Source organism: Chenopodium album, chromosome 22 (genome assembly GCF_948465745.1).
Source record: "Chenopodium album chromosome 22, dcCheAlbu1.1, whole genome shotgun sequence".
Taxonomy (NCBI): domain Eukaryota; kingdom Viridiplantae; phylum Streptophyta; class Magnoliopsida; order Caryophyllales; family Amaranthaceae; genus Chenopodium; species Chenopodium album.
The window spans coordinates 12,908,537-12,935,690 of record NC_137855.1 but is presented as its reverse complement, the minus strand read 5'-3'; the positions used below and the strand labels follow the sequence as shown (position 1 = coordinate 12,935,690).

Sequence of the window (27,154 nt, the reverse complement as noted above, 5' to 3'; positions counted from 1 at the left end):
GTTTTTTAATGACTTGCTTGCAAATATGAAAATAATAAAATTGTTGCTTAACCATTATTGGAGCACTATTGAATTACCTGCTCTCTTGAGCAATACTGCTGAGTTAAGCTACACTGCTTGAAAATTTTAAACATTTAAAAATTTAATTAAAAATATCATTTTTTATCTTTTTCTTAAAAAATACATATTACAATATTATTTTCATCATTATCAACTAACATATAGGTAGGTGATATTAATTGATCTTAATCCTAGCATATAGCTGTAGACTTTTTTTTTTTTCCCCTCCTGAATAGTAGTTTACAAATAATAGGTTTTTTTTGAATAGTAGTTTACAGATAATAGAGTAAGTATTACCCACTACCAGGTATGGGTAATACTACCCAATACCACTATTATTTTATTTTATTTTTTCTTTTCCCCCTTTTTTTTTTCCTTTCCTCTTCATCTTCTTCCTCCCTTAAACCCTTTCCCCACCTCCATGGATAACTCTCATTGTTGGCCAAACCTCCACCCACCACATAGGCACATACCTTCACCTCCTACACCAAGAAACCCTCCCCACTAGCTACTACCTTGGTCGAAATCTTAAAACACGCAACTATCTCCGTTAAAAATCACCGGAAACCACCCAAAAAATCATAACCTAAAAATGAGAGACACAAACTTATGACTCTAGCCATTAAAATCGGTGAGTTCTATGCTGAAAATCGTTGAGTTTGGTCGAAATTGACGATGGTACTTGTTTGTCGGTGCTCAGTTATTATTAATTTCTATACTGTTATTTTTGGCTTGTGTACTGTTATTATTGGTTTATATACTGTTATTTTTAATTTGTATACTGTTATTAAGAGGAGAGAGACTGCACTTTTACAATATGGGTAAATAATACATGAAATTACATTTTTGCCTCTGGTATGGGCCCAACGAGCCCATACCTGGTAGTGGTCTATCACTACTCTGCTTTGCCATATCAACTTTTAGAGCTACAACCTTTTTAAGGTACAAAGTACTCCAATGATAAGCTACAAAAAATTGTAGCTTGATTTGTAATTCTTTATTTACTACAATATAAAGTGGTCTATCACTACTCAAGATGAGTAGGATTACACATAACACATTCATTCACTCGTAATGTATGTTGTATGTTTCACTTTTCATTTTTTTTTTTTTTTTACAATATCTAAATTTTAAATTCCACTTTATATTGTAGTAAATAAAGAATTACAAATCAAGCTACAATTTTTTGCAGGACTTTTGTGAAAAATTAGCTAAGAAGCCCCGAAATGAAAGTTGTAGGGAATTCTGCAACAAATGTTGGTGGCATTACATCGTAGATTTTGAAGTGGAGAGCTTTCCCGCGATTAATCCCCCAATTAAATACATAAAGGAGAATCTGCCAACGTTTGTAAAGATGTACCGAAAATATCGAACAAGGCAAACGTGTACTTTCAAATTGTATTGGCGCCGCAATGAGGGTCGCCAAAATTGTCTCGAAGATGTGCAACAAATAAGAGTTGCTCAGCTTACTCCCTAGTAATGCACATGCACTGAAGCATGCAATATTCACCAAGTGAGTATCAGATTCTGCAGCTTTTACCTTTTTTTTATTTTTTTTTATTTTATTAATTAAGACTAGTATGGAGTATTTATTATTGTGCCTTTGTTATCTAAAATTATAAAAAATATATATTGGTTTATGATGGTTGAGGCCCATGCTGCATCCACACTTCTAGCCCAACGGGCTCTCGTGAGGGGGCGTGATAGAGTATAAAACATATTCCTGGGCCTCAACCATCAGCTTAAGCTTTTGGTTGAGTTGGTCCTCTAACAGTTTAGTTTTGAGGATCATAAATTCATAATTTAGATCATCCATTAGATTTGAATTTATCTAGTAACCCTTTAATCCAAGATTGGATCAGCATAAATATACTCAAGAACATCTATCAGAAAGCATAAGGTGTTGCAATGACCATAAGAGGATCTCGTCTGCGTACTGTAAGACCTGCAATTTCTGTCATGTCCATCTTCTCAATCTGCACATCACCAGGAAGTTTCAATTCGAACTCGTTGATAAGAGTTGCGATCATGAGCTCAGCATTAGCCACGGCAAATGATATCCCTGGACAACCTCTTCTGCCTGCTCCAAAAGGAATGTATCTGAAATCTTGCCCTCTGAAATCAACTAAATTGCTGCTGTTCAGGAATCTTTCAGGACGAAATTGCTCTGGTTCTTCCCAGTATATTGGGTCTGTCTGAATTGCCCACGCGTTGATGATCACTAGTGTTCTTGCATTGATGTCGAAACCATTTACTTTGCCATCTTGCAATGACTCCCGAATCACCAACAAAGGACCTGGTGGATGTAGCCTAAGTGCTTCCTTGATCACAGCTTTTAGGTAAGTTAGTTTCTCCAAATCGTCCTCACTTACCTTTCGACCTTTCCCTCCGACAATTTTTCTTAACTCTTCTTGTAGTTCTTTCATCACTCTAGGATGTCTAATCAACTCGATAACCACCCATTCTACCAGGGTGTAAGTTGTGTCAGTCCCTGCCGCGAACATATCCTACATAGTTGATACATATTTTAGTAATGTAATTTAAAGTACTCTGTAAATTATTATACTAGTGTGTAGAAAATAATTACAACAATTTCTCACCAATATAACGGCTTTGGTGCTGTCTAGTGACATATCATGGTTGTTGTCCATATGAACTCTAAGCAAAATGTCCACAAAACTATCTGAAACAATCTTTTTGTTAGTGCTTAGATGAGATTGATGTTCTTTTATTACCTTATGAACAAATGCATCCAACTCTTGTGCCACTTTTTCCAATCGACTTTCCAAACCTTTAACTCGATCGATCAAACTAAGCCAAGGTACAAAATCTCCCAAAAAGAATGTCCCAATCAATTTCATGACTTCCTCTAAACAATCCTTAAATTTGATGCCACCCTCATTATCGCGATATTTCCTTCCAAATGATGCCCTGCATATCACATCATATGTGAATGACACAATAACTTCCGCCAAATTCACCACTGAACAACCTGAATTATTCAGCTTATCAACCATTACAGCAACCTCCTCTTCTCTTATGTTTCGGAAAGACTGAACTTTCTTGTTACTTAACAGCTGCATAACGCAAATACTCCTCATTTGTCGCCAGTATTCTCCATAAGGAGCAAAAGCCACATCTTTACCATCGAATAATCTAGTGACATTACGCAAACTAGGCCTGTTGTAGAAGATCAAGTCACTAGTTTTCATAATTTCTTCAGCTGCATCTGCTGATGATACGACAAGGGTTGGTCTGCTGCCCAAGTAGAGCAACATAACCTTGCCATATCGTCGAGACAGTGACTGAAGTGAGCGATGAGGTAATAAACCAAGCTGATGGAGGTTCCCTATGACTGGCAGCCTTGGTGGCGAAGGCGGAAAGTTTTTGCCAGTACTAGGATTTGAAGAGAGACTTTTGTATAACAAGATTGCAAAGAGCATGAATGGAAGGAAGTAAGGGTGGAAAATGAGTTTTTGCAGGAAGTTTATTAGATATAAACTACTTAGAGTTTCCATTTGTTTAAATATTTGGATGTATTTCTGCAAGAACTTTTTAAGTGCTGAAACAAGAACTTTTTGAGTGCTGAAAAAATGAATACATGAACACCACAGAGAAATTGGAATTCTCTTATCTATTTAATAATGCTGTACTATGAGAGTGATGTCTAGTTGTCTACATGTTGATTTACTTTTTTTTTTTTTTTTTTTTTTTTTTTTTTTTTTTTTTTTTTTTTTTGAGAAACATGTTGAATTACTACGCATAATATTTCATAGTGTCAGATACTGTAAACTCCTTGATTAGAGTGATTTCCATTGATCAATATTTATAGGGTTACAATGAGAAACCTAATCAAATTAGGTAATTATAAGATATGTACAGATATAAAGATAATCTTATACAAAATATATCCTAAGCCTAAGATGAGAATATTCTATGGATATTCTCTATCACACCCCCGCAGTCAGAGCGGGAGAAAATCGGATGCTCAGACTAGATCTGAATCACGCATCGAGTGGTAAGGATAGTATGGTAACCCATGATCAAAAGAGAAGTAGTAGACATGTGCCGGTGATGACGATGAGAAGCAACAGCCACGACCTACATAGAGTAGAGGTAAGCACTGCTAAGCCGGAGGAGAAGGAGAAGAGCCGCACACAGACTTGGGCTAAGTTGCAGATCCATAGAAGAAGAAGCTAAGGAATCAAACCATCATCGGGATAAGACACTACACTACTACGTGAAATCACAGTTGAATAAAAACAAATAAAATAGCGCAAAAAAAGATTAAATTCCACTGCTTGAAATTAATCTCAAAAGAGAAACCCAGGTAGCAAGAATCAATACTCCACAAAGATTCCAAGTGCTGCAACAATAAGAGGAGCCAACTTGATAGCAAAAGAGATGTGCAAAAGTAGTTGACCTTATTCTGATATACCACCACCAAAACAAAATCTATGTGATTATGTGTAAAAAAACCAATGGGGCAATGTAAGAATCATTGTTGGTCATGAGGAGGTGGAAATAGAGTGCGGCACATGGAGAAGGTTGGCAGATGTGGTTACTGCCAGTAGTAGGAGGCGGTAGTGTATGCGATTGCCACCAATGATGGAGGCGGCTTTCGCGGTTGCTACTGTCGGTGGGAGGCGCAAGGTTACATAAAGATTCTAAAAAAAACTTTGAGAAAAGGAAAAAAAAAATCTATATGTGTGTGTTTGCGGAAGCATAAAAAATATATTTGTGTATATCCCGCCGGTGGGTTTAATTTTCCAACCCACCGGTAGGGTGAAAATTTTTATATATGATCCCAAGATCTCACCTAAGCTGTGATACCATGTTAGATACTGTAAACTCCTTGATTAGAGTGATTTCCATTGATCAATATTTATAGGGTTACAATGAGAAACCTAATCATATTAGGTAATTATAAGATATGTACAGATATAAAGATAATCTTATACAAAATATATCCTAAACCTAAGATGAGAATATTCTATGGATATTCTCTATCACATAGTACAAGTATTACAGAGACAACAAATTTTCATATCACGTCAAAAAAATTATACTCCCTCCGTTTTTAAATACTTGCTAAATTTCTACATGTGCGGAGTTTTAGGAGAAATTGGAGAAAGTAATAAAATATGGAGGTAGTAGGGTTGGTGGAAGAATAAAAAAATGTAAAGGCAAAAGTAGTGAAGAGAATTATATTGGAGGAGAGAGAATATATGTTGAGTCCACTAGGTGAGAGGAATTAATTAAATGAGATAAAGTTTTCCAAATAAGGAAATGGAGCAAATATCTAAAAACGGCCGAAAAAGAAAAGTGGAACAAGTATTTAAAACAGAGGGAGTATATTGCGGCCAATGCTTAGGGCATATTCTCTTATGTTGAAATTCAGTTCAGCCCAGCTCAGTTCAGTACAGTTCAGTTCATAAATTCCTTCTCTTATAAAATATTCAGTTCAGTTCAGTCAGTTCAGTCAATGAGAACCGGCCCTTAATGTCTCTTCTCGTGTTAGATGTTCCTTTGGGTCCGATTTGGGAAGTTGCTGCTTGTTTAATTTGTATAATTACCTCTTGTTTTTCTATTTGAAGTTTTGAACTCTAGCACTCTTGGTTTGATTTGGTTGTTGAAGATTACCTTCATCAAATTTTCTTGTAACATTTATGATGTACGGATAATCTTTTGATCTATATATTTCCTCTAGTTGTGTTAAAAAAAAAAAACATCAGTTTTTTTCTTTCAAGATCGTTTTTTTTCCATACATTTTTATGTGGTCGGAGTAACTTATTCAGGGGTTACTCAGTCGGTCAAAGGCTGCTTATTCTAGAGTTACTCAGTTGATTAGCGCGATTTTTGTATAAGATTAAGGGCTTATTCTGATTTACTGAGCTGCACTGAACAAAACTGAACTGTAGTTATTAGAGCTGAACTGTTTGCCTATTGATTAGTGATTTTTAACTACGGATTAATGATCTTTGATTATTTATTATTATATATATAAGTATATATACAAAAATATACATTAAAATATTTACTTCCTCCGTTAACTATAATTTGCAACAAAGGGGGTGTTTGCGGACTCATAGGCAAAATTTGTTTGTAAGTGTAAAATGGAGAGAGAAAAAGTTAGGTGCATGTGATGAGGAGAGAGATAGAGAGAAATGATAACTTAAAAAGGAAAGAAAACATTTTGTTGCACATAATAGTTAGCATCCATTTATAGTATATATTGCAAATAATAGTTAACGGATGAATTAAGAAAATAATTATAATAATATATGCTAAAAAGTATGAAATTTGGTTTAAATTATCATTAGCAATATTATTAGACATAAAGATAAACTGAAGTAAATTGAACTGGACTTATTAGAGCTGAACTGAACTAAACTGATTGGAGCTGAATTGAACTTAAGCTGAAGATAACAAACCCCAAATCCTGAGTAACCCCCTAGTAATCCCAAAATAAAAATTGCAAACTTGTAGTTGTTACCAATTGTTTCTTTTTATCAAGTCTCAACAATTAAACCACCATATGTCCACAAGGACCACAACTCCACATTACCTCCATTCGCACTTCCAACAACATTTCCTAAAACAATGTACAACATATCAAACTCTAAATTTTGAATAATAGGATTGGGTAAGTACGTTAAACTATCGGAGTTGCTCTTAAAATAAATCACACACTAAGGGGTCGTTTGGTTGCATAAAAGAAATGAGGAAATAGAAAATCATGGAAATTTGGATAGTGAGGTTTTGTTTGGCCGATCACAAAACATAAAAATGTGGGAATTTCAAATTCATGGGAATTTTCAATTCCCTCAAAATATGAGAATTAAATTACCAAGTACCCCCTTGGTAACTTAAAATTCCCATGATTTGCAAATTTCTCGATGAATAACAAACAACTTTCAACAATTCATGGGATTTCTAATGTGGGAAGTTAATTCCCATAATTTGTCAATTCCTATGGGAAGTTATTTCCCTTGTCAACCAAACGACCCCTGAGTGTTTGGTTCGGAAAATGAAACGTGGTGAAAAGGAAACAAATAAGAGGGAGGAAAGGAGTCATTTAGCTACTACCTTTTCATTTATTTAGTTTAAAAGGGTATTTGTTACCCCAAATTTTTGAGAAGTAATAAATGAAGGAAACCAATACCCTTTAATATTGGTAATTGTTATCATGTCTTCATACAAAACTTACGGTAACGATATTGAATTATCGGTTTAATCGAATCCGTTTCCAATTCGAAAAATACACTAACCAAACGCCGCTAACTAAGTGGATTAGTGTAGTCGTCCATCACGTACCGCAGATCTTGCCACACAATCTGGTATCCATGTGTCCAGGTGTCTTCTCCAACTCCCTCCACTATTAATCCACTTTAAAACAAGTACGAAGTATATAAATAATCTCCCACATTTTTAATTCATCCTTACATCAACCCACAACTCCAGAACACCAGAACACTCTCTCAACTCTTCTCAAGCTCCACCTTCTTCTAACAAAAATGGCGGAATCCAAATCAAAATCTGAGAAAAAAGTCCTCATTATTTGCGGTGATTACATGGAAGATTATGAGGTTATTTAATACTCATCTTTCATAGTATATTCAAATAATATCATATGTTAAATTTGATTAAAATTGGTATGTTTGTTGACTTTTATTGTTTTTTATAATTAGGTGATGGTACCATTTCAAGCACTTTTAGCTTATGGTGTAGCAGTTGATGCTGTTTGTCCTGATAAAAAAGCTGGGGATGTTTGTCGCACTGCTATTCATCAACTTTCTACTCATCAGGTTTCTGGGTTTTCATAAAAAAGCTGAGTATTTTTATGGGATTTATATTATTCATCTTAATTTAATTTATCTAGTTGTTCTTTATTTACTCTTGTTTGATGATTATTGATTATTGAAATGAGTATTTGTTAAGAGATATCTTGATGATATTTTTTCATAATTTCTCTGGAATTTAGTGACATAAAAGTCTCTTGCTAATGTTTAGATTATTGTTGTAACTATTGTAATGTGAAAACGAAATCAAATTTATTGATTTTGAGGAGAAAAAAAAAAAAACTGATGACAAAATTAGGCTAATTTAAGGAATAATGAAAGATTGATTCAAGGTGCATTACATATCTCTGCCAATTACAATTTCTTTTGATTAGTTGTTTCTCTTCAAAGAAATGCTAATACTGTATTTAAATTTAGCTTCATGTATATAGTTAGCTGGGAATCGAATGCATGGCATACAAGTTCAAGCCGTTTAGTGAATAGAAAGTTACAGATAATTAGCCCCTCAAATACTTAATTAAGCCACCCTTAGAAGCATTTCAAGTAAATCTAGAACTGATCACAAGACATGTCATAGTAAGAACAAGGGATCCTATAATAGCATACTCTTACTAGTTACAGTTGCTTCAATCCAATGAGAAGATATCTATTAATTCTGTAAAGCCATAACACCTCACAACAATTATTATTGCGCGATTCTTTTAGTTGTTCTAATAGCCATGCTTTGGCTTCAACATATGCTTGAGAATTTGAGATGCACATGGAGGCATTGACCTCGTACCCACATGACAAAATTTCTAGTTGACAATATAATGTCATTATTTCAAGCATGTCTCAATTCCAAACGAGTGTTACATTTATTTTAACATAGGATAAATATTAATAGTAGGACTTTATACATCCTTCTTTTGCAATTAACGAAGAAAATGGATTGCTAGTTGAGAATTGAGACATGATGGTATATGACAGCTAACACTTTGACTTAATGAAGCATCAACTTCCAAGATTATTTCCGAAAATAGTGAAGTTGCTACCAGTACTTCACTGTACCTGCTTAGGGAAGCTTAGGATGTTAGATATATTTAAAATTTATTGTTAACTACATGTTCAGGTGAAATAACTTTGATGAAATTTTAATGTGGTTGGTTTACGTGTCTGGTTTGGATTTTTTTGTACCTTAGTCTATTGATGTCTAGTCCCTCCCTATCTTCCTTTTTAATTTTCCATGTTCAATCTTCTTAATATGGTATCAGCACCATTGCATCAACATGATTAGCCTCACCCTTCCTAAAAGGGACAAGGCCACATACATCCAACCCTACCCACTTTGCCTAGGCAGGAGCCTCTTACTCTCTAAGAGGCATTATGGTAATGTAAATGACTTAATATCGATGTATATTTATTTTTGTATCCAAGGCTTTCATTAAATGAATTTTAAGTTATTCACCAATGCAGACTTCAATTTGGTTTGTCTTTTCATGACTTTTTATCTTGCTTGCAGACTTACTCTGAAACTCGTGGACACAACTTCACCCTTAATGCAACCTTTGATGAGATTGATGCAAGTGTATATGATGGTTTGGTTCTTCCAGGGGGAAGGGCCCCTGAATATCTTGCAATGAATGGGTCTGTTTTGGATGTGGTGCGCAAGTTTCATTCATCTGGGAAGCCAATTGCTTCTATATGCCATGGGCAATTGATCCTGGCTGCTGCTGATTGTGTTAAAGGTCGTAAATGTACAGCATTTCCTGCTGTGAAGCCTGTGCTCACTGCAGCTGGGGCTCATTGGGTAGAACCAACGGACATGGGAGCTTGTGTAGTTGACCAAAATATAGTAACAGGCGCTACCTATGCCGGTCATCCTGAGTTCATTCAGCTGTTTGTAAAAGCACTAGGAGGCATCATAAGTGGGTCAGATAAAAGGATCCTGTTCCTTTGTGGGGTAAGTATTGCTCCACACTTGATTATGTTACTCAGACTCAGGTACCCATGTCCGATACGAATATGTGTCCAAGTGTCGGACTCGGCTATTTTGTTAAAAAATTCTATAATTTTGAACTAAAATGAAGTGTCCACATGTCATACCCATGTCCGAGTGTCAAGGGTCCGACACAGGTACTTGAGATAAAATGAAGAGTCTGAGTAACACAGGATTAATGAGATAGATGTTCATTTGGATATCTGGCAATGACTTAGCAAAGTGAAAGTCTTTACAGGATCAATTTTGCTGATGTAAAAGCAGCTTATGAATCTTTTTTTTTTTCCTTCTAATTCTTTATTATTATAAGGCAGAGGAGAAGGGATGAGAGGGAAGAGAAGAATAGAAGGGGACTGAGGGTAGCAAGACTAAACATATCAGGCAACATAGAGATGTACAATATGATTATATTTCTTCTTGAGATTCTAATTGCAAGTGCAAAGAGAAACTATTTTGACACAATACACATATATCCACATGATATGGTTGTAGGTTATTAATATATGGATAGCTGTTTATCATCCTCATATTATTTCCTTTTTGTTGGAGTAGGATTTCATGGAAGATTATGAGGTTATGGTCCCTTTTCAGTCCCTTCAAGCCCTGGGGTGTCATGTCGATGCTGTGTGTCCAAAGAAGCAGCAAGGAGATACTTGCCCAACTGCTGTACATGATTTCGAAGGTGATCAAACATACAGTGAAAAGCCTGGACATGATTTTACATTGACTGCTACCTTTGAAGGTATAGATGCTTCAAGTTATGATGGTCTTGTGATTCCCGGAGGCCGAGCACCAGAGTACCTTGCTTTAGACGAGAATGTTATTACCATGGTGAAGAGTTTCATGGAGGCTGGAAAACCAGTTGCATCCATTTGCCATGGCCAACAGATTTTATCTGCAGCTGGTGTTCTCAAGGTAATTTCTTTTTCTCCTCTAATAACATTATCCTTTTCTCTGTTAGTTCATCACCTCGAAAGCTAGGAGGGTTTTCTATCTTTATCTTTTAAAACCTGACACATACATGCACTTACCAGTTACCATTAGAAAGATCTGGTTTTTAGAAGCTTTTACATTTCTAGATTTGTTAGTTGAAACTTGACTACGGACTTGTTTTTGATTTTTAAATGGCTTATGCTTGTTCCCATTGTAATCTGTTTAGTTGTAATACTACCAGTTTCAATGCCATTTCTTTTTTATTGCTAAAAGTTTCTACTAACTTAGTTCCAACACAATTGGGTGTAGTCTATATTCCTAATCTAGTGTGTCCCAAAAAATTTGGCCAATTCTTTAATTTAACAAGTTCAATGTCCTAAAAGGTTTAGTAGTGAAGGATAGTTAAGGTATTTTAGCTAATATTTCCTATTAAAATTTTGATATAAAGTAGCCTTATTGTTAGGGGCGGCACATAGATATTGGAGTTTGATATTTGTACTTTTTAGTGTTAAGTTAAAGAGCTTGTAAACTGAAGATTTACAAGAACCTCATGCTAATTAAGCAGCTATTTTCTACTGAAATTCCTCTCACATGCTGTGATTCTGTGAGTATATAAATTACCTTGCAGAGCAGTTTCATGATAAATAAACAGAAAAAAAATTGAAATAAGGAAGCAGAAGAGGTGCGGAGTGATTGATAGTCGACTGTATTTGATGTGATCAAATCACCATATAGAGCATACAATATTACCATCCCAGCTTAAGTGGCTGGACATTTTCACTTAGAAAAAGCTAAAATTAAAGAATTATGACGAGCAATTTTGGCTGTTACAATCCTTGTATGCTTCTGATTGTCTTGCAATTTTGTCTAAGTCATCTGGCCTGCTAAAATGAGATAAAATGTGATGCAGCTGCCAATTGTTTCACCGTGTCACCTTTAATGACGAGCTACTGTAATGTGACTTGGTTTTGCTAAGAATTTCTTGCTACCTTGGTGAAGAATCTGATTCCTTAGTGATTTTATCTGCAGGGGAAGAAATGTACTGCATACCCTGCTGTGAAGCTCAATGTGGTATTAGGAGGGGGAACTTGGTTGGAGCCTGAACCAATAAATCGTTGCTTCACGGATGGGAACTTGGTGACAGGAGCTGCTTGGCCAGGACACCCTGAATTCGTTTCACAGTTCATGGCACTTCTTGGTATTCGTGTATCATTTTGAATGCTTCTAAGATCCAAAATACAGCTGCACGATGTCTGAAATATCTGTAAGTTGTGTGAATTCTAGTAATGTTATGGTGAATAATTGTCTTAAGAGTGTTTCTAGGCTTTTTAAGAGGTAGTTTTGCTATTTCTGAGGTATGGTGGTTAATGTATTTTCTGTATCATATGATAATACATGAAGATTAAATGATAAATGGCAAATGCAGAGTTGCTCTAATGATAGAAGCACCACGCATCCATGCACAAAAGGCCCCAGCTTATTGTTTTCCCTCCTCTCTATCGATTCTAAGCTCCCAAGTTTTGTTCCATCATATCTTTGACTTGTCCACCATAAGAGTGAAATGATTGATTCAATCGCCCACCTCGCCTTTCCTAAAGAACGTCGCCTTCTCCACCAACTTGTCATATTCCTAAGATCCTAGTCTTGTTGAGTTCCAGCTCTTTAAGACTCTCGATGCTGCATACACCATCAATTTCCTCTCTTGGAGAGAAAGGGCAAGGCTACTTAAATTCAGCCAACGACTTCAAATGAAATGTGGGATCATTCTTCAAATCCTTGTACTTTCAAAACAATACCCTGTTCAATTGCTCAAGACCTTGCCTCCAATATCCAATTTCATGCTCCAATTAAGGCTCATCTTGAAATCTAACTTTGACAAAATTTGTTAAAATCTCAGTATGAAGTTGAAACTTTTGGCATCGCGCCCCAATGAATTCTTTAAAATTTTGGAGTACAAGTATGCCAATGTAAAGCAGAAGTCTCTAAACTCTGAAGGGTTATTTGGAGCACTAATATTCAAGATCTTACATGATGGAACTTTGAAAGATTTGGGAAGAGAGGCGTATGCAAAAGCCTCGGCGATGGGAGATCTTGTAGTTGGTGAGGCGCAGTAGAATGGGTTTACCACACATTGTTGAGAACCTCGTAAATCTGTGTGCGTTGCTTTGTTGATTTCATCATCTTTCTTGCATCTGTTATAACATAAAGCTCTAAGAGTTGCATATATGGAGCTAAAAGTGGATATAATATGTTAAATAAAACATTAGTTACACTATTTGACGCATAATTTTGTCATGTATGTTAAAATTAATACCAATTTAGAAAATATATTATATGATTATTTAAAGCTCTAAAGGACTACATATACTTTAATTAATCCTTGTGATAAAGTAAATAAATTAATTCTCGTCAAAAAAAAAGTAAATAAATTAATTTTCAACCATTAAATTAACATGATAAAGGGTCAATGTGACTCGAAGATTATGGGTATGAGGAGACCCATGTTGTATCCCATTACGAGTCTAAAGGGCTCTCTTGTAAGAGAACATGATAAAATATAAGAACTTCTACAGCTGAAAATTACATACAAAAACGTCATCTGAAACATTATTATCTATGACAAAATCAACACTACACATGTAACACATCCATGCATGCATGCAATAATACGGCAGAATTTCGCTTCCCTAGACTTGTCTCCATGCAAGTGAGACGTAACAGAGGAGAACTACTAAATAAATGAACAAATTATATATATAGATCAAACATTGTATTCTACTTCAATTCCATAAACCATAAACATCAACTTATAATCCAAAATGAGTGAAATCCAAAAAGAGGAAATTTACATCAAGGAAGAAGAAGTTGAAAAGCTAATGCAATGCCTTCCAAAAACTAAATTGAGGAATAGCCAAAACATTCAAATGGTCTTGTATGAAGATTTTTGGTACTTTGTCAATAATTCTTCATTTAGAAATGCTCTTACCTTTCAAAAACACTTTGTTGCTCGAGATAGTGATATAGTCATTACAAGTCTCCCTAAAACAGGTTCAACTTGGTTAAAATCTCTATTGTTCATGACAATTAATCGCGCAAATTATCCTATTGATCATAGCCCTTTGCTCACCCATCATCCCCAAGAACTTGTGTATAACTTAGAGACTGATGTCTATAACAAAGCCTTCGATTATCCTCACCCACACCACCTTAATGAGCTTCCGTCGCCTAGGCTTCTTAGCACTCATGTTCCTTACACATCCCTTCCTGAGTCTATTAGGACTTCTGGGTGTCGGATTTTGTACATTTGTCGAAACCCTTTAGACACTATAGTGTCAAAATATTACTTTGTCTATGACGGTATGAAAAATAAAGAAAATTTCGTAAAACCTTCTTTAGAGGATTTCTTTGAAGATTTTTGTGATGGGAAAGTCGCATATGGGCCTTTTTTCGAACATGTTCTTGGGTATTGGAAGAGATGTTTAGAGCAACCTGATAAGGTGTTATTTCTTAAATACGAAGACTTGAAAGATGATCCTGTACTTCACTTGAAGAGATTGGCGGAATTTATAGGTATGCCCTTTTCCACTCAAGAGGAAAATGAAGGTGTCATACAACAAGTCATAGAGTTTTGTAGCATTAAAAATATGAAGGAGTTGGAATTACACGTGTCACATTTACATTAAAAAATTTCCCTCCAAAAACTTTTAATTTTTTTAAAAATTATTTTCCTTAGAAATAAAAAGATACTCAAAAAAATAATAAACAATCTTTTTCAAAAAAATAATAAACCTAAATAATAGAACAATAACAACAAATTAAAATAATTAAAATATTTAAAATATACACAATCTATAAACAAATACAAACTTATTATAATATATAAATATAATTTTTTTTCCTGTGAATATCCGAGCGTTGCTCGGGCAAAGAACTAGTATATATATATATATGAAGGCTCATGTAAGAACCCTCCTTTATATAAGAACCCAATCTTATATAAGAACCAATCTCAACCCTTTATTAGTTTTGATCTAACCATCTAAAATGATCCTTTAGTAATGACATTTCTGTAATTTTGACAATTTCGTATTTAGAACATAGAAAAAAATTTAGAACATAAGCTGAAAAAATTTAGAACATGAGCAGAAAATTTTAGATCATAGCAAAAATTTAGAACATAAACAACTAAAATGTTAGAACATAAGAAAAATAATTTAGAACATAAGTTGAAAAAATAATTTAGAACATAAGTTGAAAAATAGTTTAGAACATAAGTTCAAAAAATAATTTAGATTATACGAAATATTTAGAACATAAGCTGAAAAAATAATTTAAAACATAGGAACAAATTTAGAACATAATTTAAAAAACAATTAGAACATTATTAAAAATAATTTTAAACATAAGTAGAACAAACTTAGAAAATAGGAAAAGCTTTAGAAATAAGCAGAAAAAAAAATTTAGAACATAGAAAAAAAATTTAGAACATAATCTTAAAAAAAAAAAAATTTAGAACATTATTGGAAAAAAATTTAGAACATAAGTAACAAAATTTTTAGAATATAGGAAAAACTTTAGAACATAAGTTGAAAAAAATTTAGAACATAGGAAAAAGTTTAGGAAATAATTAGTGTTCTTACATAAGAAAGGGTTCTTATCTAAGGTGGGGTTTTTACGGGATCCCTCCCCGAGTTTTAAGAAAGTGGATTATAAATTTTAGTTGTAGCCAATTAAATAAGAGATTATTAATTTCTTTTAGGATTTAATAATTCAAATGCCATGTAAGCAAAATTGGCTAATGAAATTTTTAAGTTTAAATTAATTAAATATTATATATTATCTTTTAATATTAGGAATTTTATCTAAATATATAACAAATTTTAGCACATTAATTCAAAAAAAAAATATTTTAAAAAAATGAAAACAAACCGTGTATCGCATGGGCTTCATATAGTAATACTCTATGTTAGTTGATATATATATTTACTTCTTTTTTTTTTGTTAGATTTTGGAAAAACTCCTCAAATTGGAGTGTGTAGTTGTGTACCATTGATCAGTACATATAGCGTTTACAAGACTACTCTTAATCCTGTTAAAAATTCTAGTAAGATAAGGGTACAAAATGTATGGAAATTACACAAGTCTTATATGTGGCTGGCCAGACGGTGTGACCATCCATTATGAGGGTTACTTCGTTAGTGTTATAGGAGGTACTCGTTCAGTTTTACAGGGGTTACTTCAACAATGTTATAGAGGATACTTGGTCAATATTACAGGGGTTACCGTGTTAGTGTTATAGGGGTTAATTTGTTCATGTACAAATGATCACATGGTGTAGCCAGCCGCACACAAGACGCATTGTAAGCAACCTTTTTTGAACAAATTAAATGGAATGTCCATCTCCACATGCTTAGCGCGTTAGTGTTGAACGGGTTGCTAGAAAGGTAGATAGCTCTGACATTACACGATATGATATTAGCCTAACGAAGAAGACAATGTAGCTCTCTTAAGTGATTACGAAGCCAACAAGCGTCAAAGACAACATTTGCGACGCCTCGATATTCTGCTTCTGTGGCACTCGAACAAAGTAATGTAGGTTAACGCTTAAATGACATGGAAATGAGGTTGTCCCAAAAATATGTATCATAAATTTGTAATAATAGAATTGAACAGTATATGAGCTTGTTCATGAATTTTAATAAATGAATAGCTCGTGGACATAAATAAACGAGTAGTTCGTGAAACTAAATGAGTAGTTCTTGAATATAAATAAACGAGTTGTTTATGAACTTATTGAACGAGCATATTTATATTTGTGTTCAAGCTCATTTATTAAACGAGCTTAAAAGTTGTTCAAGCTCGACTCAATTATTAAATAAGTGAACATGAACAAGGCTAAAGCCCAAAACCGAGCTAGAATGCGAGTAATTTATAAATCGGCTCTGTTCATTTACACTCCTAAAAGTCCTACCTATATGTGTATTCTAATTTGAATGATCGATCATTTACTCTTGTCTTTAAGTCTGTGTTGCTTTATTAAACATAAATTACTCCTACACTAGCAAAACCTCTAACTCAAAGGTCAATATTTTTTTGTAAGGTTACACACTCACACTGATAGAGTATATAATATATTTGTCGACCTTAACCAACAATTTAAGTCTTTAGTTGAGATGATCTTTTAACATGATATCGTCACTAACGTGACACAAATGCCATGAGTTCGAATCTCATTCACCTTTTCTATAAAGTGGAATTAATTCGCGCCGGGTATGAAAGGGCCTGTGCAGCTGTGCTGCATCCACATTAGTATTATTAGCTATTTTGCATTTTTGCACCAATACAAGTTGATTCGTGTTTATCGTCATATCGAATTCAAATTTCTCTTTTAAAAAAATAATTGGGTCAAGTTTGTAAGGCGAAAAAATGAGTGAGCTTCAAGTAATTACAAATTGGACATTTTAACAAATTGTCCAAATAAACGTAACTCATAAATAAAAATTAATAAATAAACAGATTAAAATGGTGGATCTGTAACCATGTCCACGAATTGTGAGGAAATTCCAGACATACTTCGTACTCCGTATAAATTAATTATTGTTACGACAATGAACAAGTAGTCAATTAAATGGTCTTCACTTTTCAAGTTGTCTCAACAAATAAACCCCACACTCACCTTTATTTTCTTACTGTATTTTTGTGTACTTCTTGCCAATTGGCCTCAACTTGATCGAAATCTTTTACGACCATAATATAGCTTCGGAGAAGTATAAATGGCAAAAATGGGCCTATTTGTTATGAATTTTTATAGTAAATATATTCATAACAATTTCGTAACAAATAAATATGTTAGTAAATAAATGAGAATCTAGGAGATTGATGGATGGTTAATTGGTTAGTCCCTCCATCTCCCTCCCATAATCGCATGTGACGGGGTTTCGAACATCATCCCCCTCTCCTGTGATGGAAGGGGGCTCCCCGTACACCTTATCTATTAAAAAAAATGTTAGTAAATAAATAGGTATATATATACTTCCTCGATGCAGGATGGGTCATATTTTATTGGGTCGGGTTAATGTTATTAAGTATATACGAATACAAATTTATCTATGTAATTATTTTTACATTATTTATTTTCTTTATTAATTAAATTGAAAAATCACTTTGACCCTATATTTTACCCTATTAAGAAGTTTGTCTATTAAAGACCCTTCTCATTACAAACCCTTTAAGCTTGACTCTAACCCTATAAATCATTGGAGTACGCTACCCAATAACCAGCTCTAGTTGCAAACAACAACAGTCAAAGGACAAAGGAAGGAGTAATCTCTTTGTACCACAATTGGGTTTTGTTGCGTCATTATCAATAGTTGGAATCAAATCTTAGAATTTTGGTTACTTTGGACTCTTTGGTCATACACTTCTACTCCGTAGAAGATTCATAAGGCTTAAAAGCAACCTCTAGATAATATCATAACACTACTTCGTGATTCATGAACAACTACAATACTTTAGAATAAAATAAAAATATGATTAGATATTATGGATTTGGTAGTACTTTTATAAGCTTGATTGATATTTGCAATAATTAAGCTATTTGTCGCGTCACATATGAATTGCATGTGACTGCTTTACCAGATTTTGTACGCAATTGTAACATTGTATTGTGCACTTACATGATACCCTCTCGAATATTCTTTTTTTTGCAATAAGCAGCCATTAATCTCTTCTTGTCTTCATTTAGCTATGCATAATCTTTAATTTTTTTAAAGGAAAAGCACTTTTAATAGTATAAATTAGAATAAATTAGGACAAATAATTTTAGGTAGACCCTCACTGATATGATTTTTTTAGTCATAATTTAACTTTATTAGCGTTTGTTAATCATGCTTAGTGAGTTGTTACACCTATTAAAAATTCAATTTAGCAACATCATATAACTAATATATAAAGCTAAATTTTTTAGCGTACGTTGCCCGGGTTGTTTATTGAAATTTAAGATTAATTTTTAATCTATGTGCTTTTGTGACAATTTAAACTATGTAGTAAATATGTAATGACTAATAATAATATTGGTGAAAATGTTCAATTAAATACATAAAAAAATTATTTATGTGTATGAAATATTAGAAATTTCTAATAACAACAAACAATAAATTAAATTAAAAAAATTGTTCGAATTCTAAGCCCATTGGGACGACCCGAACCCAAAATTAAACTTTGGGTTAGGGTTGAACATATTATAATCTAATAAATTTTTTGAATAAAACTAAAATTCAATTTGTACATCTGAAATATTGGTATTTTATCAAAAATAAAACTCTAAACTAACATAGTCTATTTAAATCTATCCAACGTGGCGCGACACTTGGCGAAAAGTTAGGACACCAAGTGTCGCTGCCTCGTGACCTGGCTAAAAGTTTAGCTTTATATATTATATATATTTTATCAAAAATAAAACTCTAAACTAACATAGTCTATTTAAATTTATCCAACGTGGCGCGACACTTGGCGAAAAGTTAGGACACCAAGTGTCGCTGCCTCGTGACCTGGCTAAAAGTTTAGCTTTATATATTATATATATATGATTTATATGATATAATTTAATTTGTAGGATAAAAAAGTTAGTTTAAAGTTCTATTTTCAATTAATTTAAATTTGGATAGAATTTTAGGATAAAATTGTTAATATAGAGTTTTATTTTGATGTAGTACCAATATTTCATAGGTACAAATTGAATTATAATTTTATTCATAAAATAATTAGATTTTAACTCTCATAAATTTATCATATAAATTTATTTTTTGTATCATAATATTTTTTAAGAGCGTATGAATTAGTTCAAAATGTACCACATCCATTATTTATAATATATTCTAATCAATTAAAATAATATACTTTACAATCTAATATAATTTTATTAGACCTGTCAATCGGGTCGGGCACGAGTTTTTTCGAACATGGTCATTATTTCAAGTTACGAGTCAAGAAATGTTTTTCACCAATATTATTATTAGTCATTATATGCCTACTACATAGTTTAAATCGTCACATAAACACGTCAAATCCTAACTAATTTTGTATTATTGATATGTATTAAAATTTGACGTATAGATTAAAAATTAATCTTAAAATTCAATAAACAACCCGGGCATCACACGGGCACAAAACTAGTTATTAAAATAAAATAACTATCCAGCAACATTTGTATGAATATGCACTAACATGTTTAGTATATGTTTTAGATATATTAGATATCAATAATATATTATTTGTGTAATAAACTCAATTGTGTAAATACTACCTTTTTTTTATTTTTTATTTTTTTAATTGTAACAAAGAACGAAATATTTTATGTCTCATAAACAATACCCTTTTTGCATGGTTGCAAATAATAAGAAATAGAGGTAGATTTTGTCAATAATTTTTGTGAAATAAGGAGTATTTCATCTGTTTCTTACTATAAACCAATATTTGTTCATTCATGATTAACTAAAATTGAACATGTCTTTTTTCTCTATATTTTTAGGAACATTAAATTTACTTTACCTTGCACTTTATACGATTATATATTATACAGATATATTTAGATCTAGTTCTATCAATTTATTAATTTTGGGGAATTCAAATCATATTTTGTACCTTTAATTTAACCCCTATTTTAACGAATCATTTAAGATGGGAATATGTGTTCAAATTACATTTCTTTTTAAAATATTGATCTACATACAAATGAACAAAGAAGTATTTCATGTGCTCATATACTAAATGAGCACCACACAAAAAAGAGTAAAAAGTATGTGCTCATTTAGTATATGAGCACATGAAATACTTCTTTGTTTACCTGGCCTAAAATCAGCAGAGCGAAGTAGCTCTAAAGAACGTGGCCTAACTATGGCACTTAGGGGCGAGAATGCATTACACTAATACACTTCCCCCTCCCTTCCAACTTCCAACTTCCAAGTTCCTCATTTGATTCGGCACAATTTTATGAAATTGGGCCTTTCCTCAATTGATAGATACTTTGTATTATTTTTAGGTTATCTATTTTAGGTAAAAATCGAGTCTTGGGTCGGATTTAATTTTAAAGCTCTTACGGTCATTCAACTTGCACATGCTCAAAACCACCCTTAAATTTTACTTCAATTCAAAAATCTTACCCTAAATCTAACATTTTACATTTTACATTTTAATTATATCAAATTTTATTATTTAAACATATCAAGTCGGGATTCAACGGATAAGAATCCTCCCAAAGACCCCATCAGACTACATTCAACTACAGCTATACAACTATACAAGTACAACTATACAACCGTACATGATACATGTGATATACAATACGTCTACACCCTAACCAAAAGCTATCAAAAAAATATTCAAAGATATTTTGATGGCAAATTGGCAATAAAGTCGGTACTACTCATACACCAAAAAATAATCACATACCTAACTCAAATAATTTTACTATTTGAAACGAATTAATTTTATATTTTAATCTACCTTCCCCGTCAAAAAAAAAAAAAAAAAAAAAAAATCTACCTTCAATTTTTTTTTTATTATTTTTTTTATTTTTATTTTTATAAATATTATTAAAAAAAAAAACGATTATTAGTTCGGTAACCTCATTTACGGCGGCCCTTATTATAAAATCCAAAGAACACCCTATTCATTCAACCACAACAAAATATAATACCAGAAAAAGAAAAAGAAAAACAAAAAAACACTTTGAACAAACAAAGAAATATCAAAAAACCAAGAACAAAATAGATCAAATCAATTCAATTTCTATGCCATCAAAAACAGATCAATTGTTTGTAATTTTCATCTTCGAATTCAACTCCGAATGAGCTTGTTTGATAAACTTCGTTCTTCTCCTCCTAATATTCATAATTGCCGCCTTATTGCTGGCATTCTTCTTTTTCTTCTTTTTCATTCTTCTCAATTAATTTCCAATTTCTTGCTTCCTATAAAACCCTAATCTTACCTTCTTTTTTGTTTTCATTTCTTTTTTCTTAATCTAATCTAAGCTAAACAAATTCAATCCAATCTTTTTTCTTGCTGTTTTTTTTTTCTTGGATTTTAATTTGTGGTTGAATTGAATTTTGTTCAATGGAGCATAATCAACCCGTCGATCATATTTTCAATGGTTTGTTTTCTCTCTCTTAATTTTTTTTACGTTAGATTTTGTTATTTTTTATTGATTTATTTGTTTTTGGATGATTAGTTGCTGATTATGACTTTTTCTAGTTTTTTGATTAATTTATTTGGTAATTTGTGATTTTGATGGAGCAAATCATGATTCTGTAATGCTGGTGATGATTTTGATTTGTGATTTAGTATATCGAATAATATGATATTTTGAAATTCATGCAGAAATATTTTGGATGAATTTGGCAATGGATTAATTAATATTTAAAAAATATTTTTATCAGTTGAATATAATATTAGCTAAATGTTGATCAACTAGCTGGAATTTGTATTACTGAGAATCTGAAACTATGATTGGAGTAGCTGATTTTATATGCAATTGATTTATTTCCTTATATCTTGTGAATTTTATACTAATTTGGTTTTCTAACCATTTATTTTTATTATATAGTATGTTTTATATTGTTTCTAATTATGTCCATTTATGGAATTTGGAGGTGGATGGGGTGTTTTGACATTGAAGCCAGTCGATTTCGAAATTCTGTTATCGCTTAGTCGATTGCGATTCTTCTTTAGGGAGTAGATGATTGTGTCAGCTCTGTTTATTTGGGAGTAAAAGATTGAGTCAACTAAGCCAATCTTGGTATTAGATGATCAACTCAGCTAAGCTTATTTTGATAGAAGATGATTGACATTGCTAGCTAAGCTAAAAATGATTGGCTTAGCTAAGATGAGGGGCGTTTTTTTATAGTTAATTTTTTTTTCTACATGTAAATCAATGATAAAAAGAGTTATATAACGTTGAGTTTGATTTTTCGTTATGATATACAGAACTTTCGGGATTGGTCATAACTAATAAATGTAGAAGATTTTTTTTTTCTCCTTGTAATATATTGATGAGAAGAGTAAAATCAGTATGTTTGATTATTCGTTATGATATACAAAACGTTCGGGATTGGTCATAAGTCATAACTAATAAATGTAGAAGAATGTCAGAAAGTTTGGAATGTGGTCATAACCAAAGCATTTGGAGATAAATATTGGGAGTGATAGGTTTATGGGCAGTATTTCTAATAATCATAAACTTGAGTTAGGATACATGCTGTTGTATTTGCTTGTCGTAGAAAGAATAATTTTTCTTGGATTGCTTATTATATAGTCACTCAGAGCTACAACAGAAGTGTAACTTTATTTTTTTCTTGCTTAATTTACCTGCAGCTGCGAGTGCTCGATGCATTGAGAGGCGGACCTGTGCAACTCCTACTGTCATTGTCATTGGTGGTGGTATCTCTGGAGTTGCTGCTGCCCGCTTTCTCACAAATGCGTCATTTAAGGTAACTTATTCTGTGCTTAGTCTGTCATGCGTTTACTCTGGTGTCCTCCCTCGGTTCTTTTGCTTACATTGTTTCCTGATATTTTTTTTCAGGTGATTCTGTTGGAATCACGCGATAGACTTGGTGGTCGAATTCATACTGATTACTCGTTTGGCTGTCCTGTTGACATGGGGGCTTCATGGTTAGTTCCTTTTCTCCTCCACTCTTCAGAATCTAATTTATTGTTCACTCCCCATAAATTATAATGACAGTACTTATTATAAGCACCACAACTCTGAGCAGCAGATATATAAGTTAAAGTTCCTGTATGCATGTTTAATATTTTACTGTATTTTGCTAGTCTTATTTTTCTGTCTTCCATATAGGTGTATATTTGTTCTTAATTCATACTGTATTTTTTTCGCAATGGGTTTTGTGCATTGCTTTAGCTGTGCATCTTCTAACCATCTAAGGGAAAAAGTTATGAGCTTGTTATATGTACAAATGAGTTTATGACAACCTTTTTTTTTTTTCAATGTCCTTTCAGGCTACATGGTGTTTGCAATGAGAATCCACTGGCTCCATTAATACGTTCTTTGGGGCTTAAATTATATCGTACCAGTGGTGACAACTCTGTAATTTATGACCATGACCTCGACAGGTACTTTTTCCTTAGATAACTTTTGCCCTCAGCAAATGGGCAATTTACTTTGACATGTTGCTATGCCCACATTATTTTGGGCGTAGGTCTTATTAGCAGTGCTATTTCAGAACACTGGGTTGGCCTTATTAGCAGTGCTATATCAGAACACTGGGTTGGCCTTCTTAGCAGTGCTATTTCAGAACACTTAGTTGCTTATTTGGATAAATGGCATTTTAATGCAATGCTGCAAGCATTGAGAATATTGCTGCATTATGTGGCCCCTAGTTTTTATTGCATTTTTGTGTCTATCTAGTTTTGTATTATAATATGTTCTGATGATGTGAACTTGTCTTCTCAGCTGTAGCCTCTTCACTAAGGATGGACAGCAGATTCCTCAGCAGTTGGTCATTGAAGTTGGTGAAATATTTAAAAATATTCTCAAGGAGGTTAGTTGCAAAGTGATTGAATTTATGTTGATAATAGTTCTTTCCTGTCTATTTTATATAACTGCAAGGCACTGATTAAATGTTGTGTTGTATCTATAGACTGAGAAAATTAGGGATGCCCACAGTACTGATATGTCTGTTCTTCAAGCTATTTCAATTGTACTGGACTCGCATCCACATTTGAGGTAGGATTTAAAGAAATTAATTGAAATACACATATTATTTTCCATGTTTGAATTTTGTTCATGTATGTGAGCTCTATTTTTGCAGACAAGAAGGGCTGGCTCATGAAGTATTGCAGTGGTTCTTGTGTAGATTGGAAGCTTGGTTTGCTGCTGATGCAGATATGATATCCTTGAAAACTTGGGATCAGGTAATCTATTTTTCTGCATGGGCCATGCAGTCGTGTATATAACTGCAGACTAGTGGAAGGACTATCCACATTTTTATGTGACATTAAAGCTTAGTTTAACTCATAGTCAATTAAATCCGCTTAACTTGGGTCCTCTAATCTTGGTATAACTTGTCAATAGCACCTAGGCTCTTTAGGACTTTTAAATGCTTAGTTGTTATTCTCATATGGACGTTTCTTTTCTGTCATGTGTTGATTTGTTTGTTATGAGCAGGAGCAAGTTCTTTCTGGTGGTCATGGACTAATGACGCAAGGTTACTACCCATTGATAGATGCACTTGCGAAGGACATTGACATACGGTTGAATCACAGGTATCTTTTTTTTTTTTTGTACAATTAGTAACTTCTTAAAGGGGCATAGTTAAATCAATCAGCATAACGTATTTTATATGAAACCTGTATATAGGCTACTAAAGCTTATTTACTGATCACCAGCGCCAGTTTTATTTTCCTTCAGCCCTCTTGCTCATCTTCTACCCCCTTCCCCTCCTATCTCTCGATTTCTTTCCAACATCTATTCGTACTCTTCTACTCCTGCCCAAAAACATAAGTATTGGACTGTATCCTTGATACTAATCATTTGAGATTAAATGTTGAATTAAGGAACTCTATTTAGGTAAAAATCTATACTGAATTACTCACAATTTTTATCTTATGAACTGCCAACTAGGGTTACAAAGATATCTAGTGGGCTTGATACGGTGAAGGTGACAGTGGGTGATACTGAAATCATTGCTGATGCTGCAATCATTACAGTTCCTCTTGGTGTTCTGAAAGCCAACTTGATTAATTTTGAACCAAAGTTGCCAGATTGGAAGACGTCTGCAATTTCAGATCTCGGCGTGGGAAATGAGAACAAGATTGCTTTGAGATTTTCTGATGTGTTTTGGCCGGATGTTGAATTGTTAGGAATGGTCGCTCCTAATTCTTTTACATGCGGTTATTTTCTTAATTTGCACAAGGCAACTGGACGCCCTGTGCTTGTCTATATGATTGCGGGAAGGTGTGCTTATGATCTTGAGAAGCTTTCAGATGAGGCAGCAGTAAATTTTGTGATGTTACAGCTCAAGAAAATGTTTCCGGATGCCACTGAGCCAGTAAGTTATTTTTCATTCTGCTTTATTCACTGATTTCTAACTCCTTTCACACCTAAAGGTTCTTTGTTTGTGTATCATCTAGTGCTTGTCAAATCGAGTACCTTTTGGCCGTTATTAGTATTTGAATGATCTGACTCTAATTCTGCCAAGCATGGCCAGTTGATATTCAAACATCATCTATTTTCACACCTGCAATATTTAATCAGGATAGATGTTCAGAGGGGAGGGGAGGGTATGAGTAAGGATATGGTTTATCGAAGGGGAATGGAATATGGTCTTGCAATGCTGCAATATATTTTCCCTTTTATCCAAACAAGAACTTCGTAAATTATGCAATGAATTTGTTATTTCCGTTCTTGATGCAATAACTTGATTATTGCTCGTACCAAATTTTAGACCTTGGATTTTACTGCCTTTGCTGATTTAACTTCCAGATGATATGAATGAAATTTTGCTGAGTGTTCTTACTTGGGGTTTATTGATATATTCAGGTCCAGTATCTTGTATCTCGTTGGGGAACAGACCCTCACTCTCTTGGTTGTTATTCGTATGACTTGGTGGGAAAGCCTACAGATGTATACGACAGACTAAGAGCACCAGTTGGTAGCCTCTTCTTTGGTGGTGAAGCAGTTAGTATGGAAGATCACCAAGGTTCCGTGCATGGAGCTTACTCTGCAGGAATAATGGCCGCTCAAAATTGTCAGAGCCATCTCTTAGAAAGACTTGGCAACATGGAAAAGTTCCACCTTATCCCTTGGAGGGAAGAAATTCATGATGCTTCTATTCCTCTACAAATTTCTAGAATGTAAACAACTAAACATTAGTATGACAAACTTGACGGGGAGTTTTGATGTTTTGTTGTTATGTTAACTTCGTTATAGACGTTCAAAAAAAAAAAACTTCGTTATAGACGTTCAGCAAATTGTTGAACTTTGTATGTGTCTGTTCTCTTACTGATGTGATCATTTCATGCTCACATATACTACAGTTTTAATTGCACATCTGAAGATCTAGTTTCCATCATCATATGTTTCAAGATCCAGCAACTTTAGTTATTCCGGTAAGTATCATGTTAAACCGCATAAAAATCTGGCCGTTGCAAAGTTGATTTTTGTACAATATGCCATACACAAGTTGTACAACTTGTACAAGTACAGTTGATTAAATTAAAAGCAGAGTGCAATTTGGTCTTGATGAGAGATTCTAGACCTTGAGAATTCTATGAACTGGCGTCTACAATGGGTAATTCTTAACCAAGCTTTGTCTACGAATTAAATAGACATTTTTTGAAGACCAAGAAAGCCAAAAAGGGGTCAACA

At 33.4% G+C, this 27,154-nt stretch overlaps 3 protein-coding genes and 1 pseudogene across 3 annotated transcripts; 3 read left to right on the top strand and 1 right to left on the bottom strand.

The window, feature by feature from the left end:
- Positions 1 to 1,655: 1,655 nt before the first annotated feature.
- On the bottom strand, positions 1,656 to 3,578 carry LOC145605810 (cytochrome P450 736A117-like). Its single transcript, XM_081661873.1, has 2 exons — positions 2,661 to 3,578; positions 1,656 to 2,567 (listed from the first exon to the last, which is right to left on the bottom strand). The coding sequence occupies exons 1-2, from the start codon at positions 3,576 to 3,578 to the stop codon at positions 1,947 to 1,949; spliced, it is 1,539 nt and encodes a 512-aa protein (XP_081517999.1). The 3' UTR covers positions 1,656 to 1,946.
- Positions 3,579 to 7,492: 3,914 nt separating this feature from the next.
- Positions 7,493 to 12,210, top strand: LOC145605376 (protein DJ-1 homolog D-like). The gene is made up of 5 exons (XM_081661421.1): positions 7,493 to 7,649; positions 7,752 to 7,868; positions 9,364 to 9,804; positions 10,393 to 10,755; positions 11,803 to 12,210. Exons 1-5 carry the CDS (start codon positions 7,578 to 7,580, stop codon positions 11,989 to 11,991), a joined length of 1,182 nt encoding a protein of 393 aa, XP_081517547.1. The 5' UTR covers positions 7,493 to 7,577; the 3' UTR covers positions 11,992 to 12,210.
- A 1,382-nt stretch (positions 12,211 to 13,592) lies between these two features.
- LOC145603980 (flavonol sulfotransferase-like pseudogene) lies at positions 13,593 to 14,456 on the top strand (annotated as a pseudogene).
- A 6,993-nt stretch (positions 14,457 to 21,449) lies between these two features.
- Positions 21,450 to 26,847, top strand: LOC145605068 (polyamine oxidase 5-like). Its single transcript, XM_081661083.1, has 10 exons — positions 21,450 to 21,922; positions 23,143 to 23,258; positions 23,351 to 23,439; positions 23,785 to 23,898; positions 24,239 to 24,326; positions 24,426 to 24,511; positions 24,597 to 24,699; positions 24,953 to 25,050; positions 25,409 to 25,835; positions 26,327 to 26,847. The coding sequence occupies exons 1-10, from the start codon at positions 21,886 to 21,888 to the stop codon at positions 26,642 to 26,644; spliced, it is 1,476 nt and encodes a 491-aa protein (XP_081517209.1). The 5' UTR covers positions 21,450 to 21,885; the 3' UTR covers positions 26,645 to 26,847.
- Positions 26,848 to 27,154: the final 307 nt, after the last annotated feature.